General features: G+C 32.8%; 2 protein-coding genes across 4 annotated transcripts in view; one reads left to right on the top strand and one right to left on the bottom strand.

Moving 5' to 3' along the window:
* LOC108763982 (dnaJ homolog subfamily B member 6) overlaps nucleotides 1–2,889 on the top strand; it is a 56,663-nt gene extending 53,774 nt beyond the window's left edge. For both annotated transcript variants that reach the window (XM_018511959.1, XM_018511960.1), the window contains 4 exons: nucleotides 1,351–1,527; nucleotides 1,606–1,870; nucleotides 2,017–2,106; nucleotides 2,447–2,889. In XM_018511959.1, coding sequence (XP_018367461.1) covers nucleotides 1,351–1,527; nucleotides 1,606–1,870; nucleotides 2,017–2,106; nucleotides 2,447–2,615 — 701 coding nt within the window. In that variant the 3' untranslated portion in view covers nucleotides 2,616–2,889. The remainder of the gene's footprint in view (nucleotides 1–1,350; nucleotides 1,528–1,605; nucleotides 1,871–2,016; nucleotides 2,107–2,446) is intronic.
* A 684-nt stretch (nucleotides 2,890–3,573) lies between these two features.
* The window catches only part of Acbp1 (Acyl-CoA binding protein 1), a 14,202-nt gene continuing 11,058 nt past the window's right edge, over nucleotides 3,574–6,717 (bottom strand). The window contains exons 1-3 of one of the 2 annotated variants that reach the window (XM_018511962.1): nucleotides 4,828–4,846; nucleotides 4,433–4,547; nucleotides 3,574–4,342 (exon numbers count right to left, since the gene is read on the bottom strand). In XM_018511962.1, the coding sequence (XP_018367464.1) occupies nucleotides 4,203–4,342; nucleotides 4,433–4,547; nucleotides 4,828–4,830 (258 nt within the window). In that variant the 5' untranslated portion in view covers nucleotides 4,831–4,846 and the 3' untranslated portion in view covers nucleotides 3,574–4,202. Of the gene's footprint in view, nucleotides 4,343–4,432; nucleotides 4,548–4,827; nucleotides 4,847–6,717 lie in introns of those variants that run through there. The other variant, XM_018511961.1, reaches the window with a different exon arrangement.

A 6,717-nucleotide genomic window follows, 5' to 3' on the forward strand; every position in this document is an offset into this window, starting at 1 on the left:
TATAAATTATATAGAACTCTTTGTCTCGTCAAAAAGAAACGGGAACTCTATTCAGAACTCCTGAGTACTATAGTTGGGGTGCTAACTTCACATACCCGATAATTTTTAACATAGAATTAAAACTGCTATTACTTGAGTTGGAATAAGAAGATCTTCAATAAGAATATCCTTGAAGAAGAATTAAGACTACTATTATTTGGGTCAGACACTTAGATTTTATTCGAGAAACATGTATATTCTTAGTGCCTTTTTTTTACCTTTTTAAAAAAGGTAAATTTGTACTGATAACATGTAACGATAATATCACATATATTCGCATATTCGTACATATCGATAACATTATAGCTTAAAAAAAAATTATACGTAATTTTTTGGCGAATTATTACATAAATATTTCTATAAATTCAATTTTAATTTTAAATTTAGTTTTGCAAATTGTTTAAGGAGATAATTTTGATTTAAAGCGCTCTAAAATGGGGCAAATTTAGGAATTTAAAAAAGCTATAATTCCGATCAATTTTAGGAACATACGTATTTTATATATTTTTAATAGTTATAGGTACAAATTTTTTTAAAAGATTTTATTAACCCAAGTTGTACGCCATATCGTACGAGGCATTTTGCGACATATTTTTAATTTTCCAAACCGAATTTTCTAAGTTTTTAGAGGCAAAAAATTTTGTTAGTATTTTCTTGAATGTTCAGAATAATGCGCTACAAGAGTTCTACCAAAAAGTATTAAATTTAAATCGCTCTTTCTTAAAATAGAAAAGTTATGATTAATATTCGTATCGTGAAAACGTGACGTTGGCATCCTATATCTTCAAATCTTTATTTTTTTTATATTTAATCAGAACACTTTTCAAAACGTATCAGAAACTTTAGAACTTTTTGGGGAAGAGGCAGAATTTTGTTAGTTACATAAAAATTTTGAAAATGGGGTGACAACTTCATAGATGTTCGATGCACACTGCTACTGGCCAATGTAACATGTAACAGTATACAGTTCGACGTATGTATGTATGTAATGTATACGTGCATTGGTGTCTGTCCTGCTCCACATATGCGCATGAATTCTATACATATTTTTCGGAGCCATTTGAGTCTAGTGTACAGTATAGAAAGTTATGATAAATGTGTACAGTATAGAAAATTATAGAGAGTTACGATAAATTTTCTCCAACACTTTTCGCATTATATTCTAACTTACACGTCGATATTGGACTAATATTGGATTAACCTTTGGCAAGCCTTGTAGAAGTCTCGCTTGTTGGGTTTTGGTTGAAAGGATCAAAATTATGATGGAGGTTACAATCAAGATTTAAATAATAAATGTCTCACTTTTTTTAGAGAAGAAGAAGCGTGTTTACGACCAGTATGGCAAGGACGGCCTTCAAATGCCCGGCGGCAAACGACGCCACGGAGATGATTTTGATTCACACTTTGGCGGCGCGTTTGTTTTTAGGGATCCTGAAGAAGTATTTAGAGAATTTTTCGATGGAATACCATTCGAAGATTTGTTTGCCGGTAAGATACAAATACATCTAGACAGAAAATACGATTAAGTTGTCAAAAGGCAAACGTTGCAAACATCGAATTTTGCAGGTTTTCATGGTGGAGGTTCTCGGAGAGGCGTCGGAGGAAGACACGACCACTCAACCAGTAATAGTCTGAGTACTTCTTTCTTCGGACCCTTTGGATTTGGCTTTCGGTTGCCGTTTAATGATTTAATGGAGAACGCTGGTGCTGCAGGAAACTTTACTTCTTTTGGTACTTTCACTAGTTTCGACGGAACGAGCGGTGGCACTGCTGTAAAACGTACCAGCACCTCAACTCGGTTCATCGATGGAAAAAAAATTACGACCAAAAAGTAAAAAGAATCACACACACACACGCACGCGCGCACGCACGCGCAAACACACACACACATCATCCTTACTGTATGTTCTATTATGTAAGATTCTACAGTATTATATCTCTTCTAATTATATCTTCTGTTTCTCATGTCTTTTACAGAGTCTACGAAAATGGAAAAGAAACCATAATGTCTTATGAAAATGATATTCTGAAATCAAAGACAGTGAACGGCGTACCACAATCAATAACGTACAGTTAAAACACATCTCACTCGCACGATCTCTCCTTGGCAATTGAGAAATTCCTGTCATCACGATTTAAACATCTGTAAACAAGTATCTAGTATCCGCGTTGGTATCTCTAGACACAGTTGCTCCCCTCGCAGAGTCATTTCCATTGAAAATGTAACATCAGTCGACATGCTTCTTAACGCGCGTTATTCGCCGAAATTGACAATCAATGATAGTGAGATAGGCTCTCTAAGCCCGAGTGATCGGAGCGTTAATAATTGGAATTTACATAAAAACAAGAGCGAATTATTTTTTACACGAGATTTAGTTTTCTGTCATCTCGTTTGTTTGTATGTTAGGTTCGACGATGCATCGACGAGTCATCAAGTCTGCGAAAACATCAACGATAACACGATGGATAACCACAACTCGAATACGACCTATGGCGACTATGTAAAAGCTAGCAGAGTAAAGACGCGTCATCATCCGCACATGAATAAGAAGCACGATAGAAATAAAAGGAAATAAATTTCTTCGCTCTTGTCTCAAGTTCCTCATGTATTCAAGTCGACGAGTGTGCGCTCCTGATATACTCGACTTAAGATTTAATTCCGGATAAATTTTAGTTTTCAATACTATATTACTATATTCTCCATTCATTATTACTTAATAAAAATTCATAAATTGATGAACAAAAAATGTTAATTTGCGTAAGAATTAAGAGAAAAAGTAACCTGTAATGATTACACGACTGGCTTGACATATCCACGCGGTTCGTATAATAAAGTTCATTAAAAAGAAAGCTATTTGAATTTAATTAATTATTCGCGATAGTATATCTCTTGCGCCGCAAATTGAGACTAATTTACAAGTAACATCTTCCTTGTCTCTACCTAGTTGTATGACATAACCGATGCCATTCGCTAACTTAAACTTCGATTATCGTTAAGTTACAAAACTGATGCAAAATCTTATAATTTCTCAGGTAAACATTTACGAAAAGTCAGCACCTTCAAAAATCAATGACCTTGATATATGTTTTTAAGGTCATGATCCTGAGTAACCTTCAACAAATTTTAGTTGTTGCTCGTTGTTTGTTAAAAAGTATGACCACAAAAATGAATGTTAAAAGAATTACCATTTTTTAAATTTACGTACACTTTACAACACGAAGTGAGAGCCACCCCGCACTAAAATATGGATTGGGGTCAAGTTATATTTTTTGGAGGCAGTGCCACTCTCCTTAGGATAGCCCTCGTTTCGCGTTGTAAAATGTATATGTGGTGACACACACTGCTTCCACGCGTACATTTTACAACGCGAAAAGGGAGCCACCCCACAGCAAATTGATTTGGATTAGATTACTTTCATTAATTTGTTATTAATAACTTTTTAACGAGCGATGGCTAAAATCTGTTGGAAGTCACTCAGGGTCATGATCTCGACAACATATGTCAAGGTCATTTTTTAAGATACTGACTTGTAAATATTTACTATTTCTCAAAATAATAAAAATATCTATAAATGTATCTCGTATCGATTTATAGCATAATTTATTTTCATTGCTGTGTATTTTTATTGTCGTTGGCTCTAGCGTTATTTACTGATTTAAGGTTTAGCTAAATACGCGCTAAATGTGCACCGTTGAGAAACTGTTAGAAAAATCGTTTTTAATCGTATTTCCTTCGATTATAGCTATTTACACACGTGTATATAATAAGAAAAAAGATGTTATAGAAATACATTATTAATGTACACTAATTATCTTGAGTATAAAGCAAATTATGAAATTTCAGTATGGGACTACTGTAAACGGCAGAGATCAAATTACTATTTGATAAAAGGAAATCAATTACGACAGACATATGCGACAAATAGTTTTATGCTAATTGCAATAAATCATTGGATACAAAATTCACATAAATCAGTGGAATTAAATAAAATCGGTATTTACTGTATTTATACATGATCATTTGCATATGTGTTTGTAAAATTCTGGGTGTTTCTCATTAATAGTGAACAAGTTTTATAATCAATTGAATGAAATCACAAGTGTTCAAATATTCATATGTACGCTTGATATATGCTTGGTATACTCTTGATAATGAGAACCCACTACTTCTTTCCGATCGAAGCAATTAATGCTTCCACTTTAGTGATGTATTGCTCTTTCGCCGTTTCTTGTCCCATACTTTTTTTACCGTTCCAAGCGTCCCATTTAGCTTTTCCTTTGAAATCCAACATACCCGGTCTCTCTAAAAAAAAAGTTTACATGAATCATGACAATTGTACATAAATGTGCGTAATAAATAATGGACTGCACGCAAAAATTCGTGAGAACGCACCTGTATTACAATCGCCAATGGTAGATTGCTTGTACAATGCATACAATTCGAGTAAATCTTCATCTTCTGGTTGTACAGCCAATTTCTTTACCGCTATAGCCGCATCATTAAATCTCTAAGAATAGAAACGTCTTTTTACGGTTACTTTATAATAAGGTATTATTTTTCGCGTTATTTGACAAATTGTTATTAAATTTAATAGAAATCATAAGCAATTTGGATGATTTAATTTATCAATACAGAGTAACATATACCAATGATATAATTTGATATAAATTCTAAGTAAAATATTTTAGTAAATTTTTGTTTTTTATTTGTATCATAATTAGGATTATCAATATTCCATTAACAATTAAATTAAGTATTTCAGTGAATCGATTAAACTATTAGCACACCATGTTCTTTCTCGATTTTCAAGTCACTATCCTTTTTCGCGCGGCTGTTGATTTTCCTTTCGTTTCTCATTGCAGCAAATGTATTTATTTCAATGAAATTTACGTTAGAAGTAGTATTGCAGCGTAGAATGTATAATATTAGAATTGTAACTATATACGATTTGGATCTAACATTCGAATTTTTTTCATTGAATTATTACTCAAATTTGGATGTCCGAATTGTGTCCATAATTGTAAGAAATAAAACGAAAGACCTTTGCTAAGTTAGCTAGAATTTACTTAATCATTTTTCGCCTACTGAAATTATTCTTTACGTGGAAAATATCGTTATAACTAAAAAAAAGACACTTGAATTAATTTCTGTAAAACGGTTGGTTTTTCTATCGAAAATGTTATCTCAGCAAATACAAATATATAACTATTATTATATTGTTTCCATATAACGGAATATAACAGATAATATAACGTGTGCACATAACATCTATGTCCACGTTGTAATTTTCCACTCACGAATTATTGCAGCTATATACAATATAAATATGATGTAACTTAATATAACTTAATACAAATATAAATACATGTAACTTAAGATGTTATATAATAGTCATATAACAGTTTTTTAATTTGGTGCGTTATTGTTATAAAACTAGAATGTGATTGTTACGTTGCTATACATTATCCTAATTTAATTTAATGCCTTTTGTACACACTATTTCCAGAAAAAACTTGGAATTAATTCTAAAGTGAAAACAAACAGTTTACTTTCGCTTAGAAATAATTTAAAGACCTTTTCTGGGATTAGTATGTGCAAAATACATTCCCTGAAAATTGATTTTGATGCGTTTTTGCACGAAATAAACGAATCTTGCAGAAAAATATGTCGCTCCGTCTCGCGAACCGAGGTATTAATTGTCATTAATTGTTAAAGTTGACAGATATTCAGGTTAGGAAATCTATCACATCGATGGCATTAAGGATTACACACATTCTTTGTTTAATAAACACAAATTTTCTGCTTTAAAAATACAAATTTTTTCTTTATTAAAAACACATTTTTTATATATATAATATGTTTTTACAGTAGAGAATTTGTTTTTAAAGTAGAGAATTTATTTTGAAGCCGAAAAGGTAATTATTTAGGACAGAGCTGGGATTTAATTGCACATTTCGGCTCGATTTCGTTGGCGACGCCCGCTGTTCTCTTGCCACGCATTGCCTAGCAATGAATCGTTGGATGCGTGTAAACAACGCGCGTACCGTTTCATTTCAGGAGCGTTCCTACTATTAACTATACTATGCGAATAGAACTGATGAATCTCTCTCAACTTATAAAATAATGAATTAAAACTTTCTTTTTAGAATAATTTTAAATTGATAATTGAAAATATTTTTATTATTAATATTAATATTAAGTGTACAACTTTGCTTCCGCCGTTTTCCTATAGATGGCTTTAGCGGTAAGTGGTGGTCGAAACTCGAAATAAATAGATCATAGACGTCATACAATAAACTTGGGCATCTGTCAACATAACCCCATAGAAACATTAGTCGATTGTGTCTGCATCATAAAGTTATTCTCGATTAAAAATGTCAGTTTACGAGTCAAATTCTCGTCATTTGCGGAAGGTTTTAATTTCCTGCTTCGATATGAAGAAATCTGAGGCTGAGGCTCATCGAATGCTCTCAAATACTTATGGTGAGGCCGCTATTAGTGAAAGAACGTGTCGTGAGTGGTTTCAGCGCTTGAAGGACGGTGATTTTGACGTCGAAGACCGGCATAGCGTTGGAAGAAAGAAAGTTTTCGAAGATGCAGAATTGGAGGCATTACTTGATCAAGACTCGTGTCAGAATCAAGAAGAATTGGCACGATCATTGGGAGCGACTGAACAA

The sequence above is a fragment of the Trachymyrmex cornetzi genome, unplaced genomic scaffold (assembly GCF_001594075.2).
Source record: "Trachymyrmex cornetzi isolate Tcor2-1 unplaced genomic scaffold, Tcor1.1 scaffold39, whole genome shotgun sequence".
Classification (NCBI taxonomy): domain Eukaryota; kingdom Metazoa; phylum Arthropoda; class Insecta; order Hymenoptera; family Formicidae; genus Trachymyrmex; species Trachymyrmex cornetzi.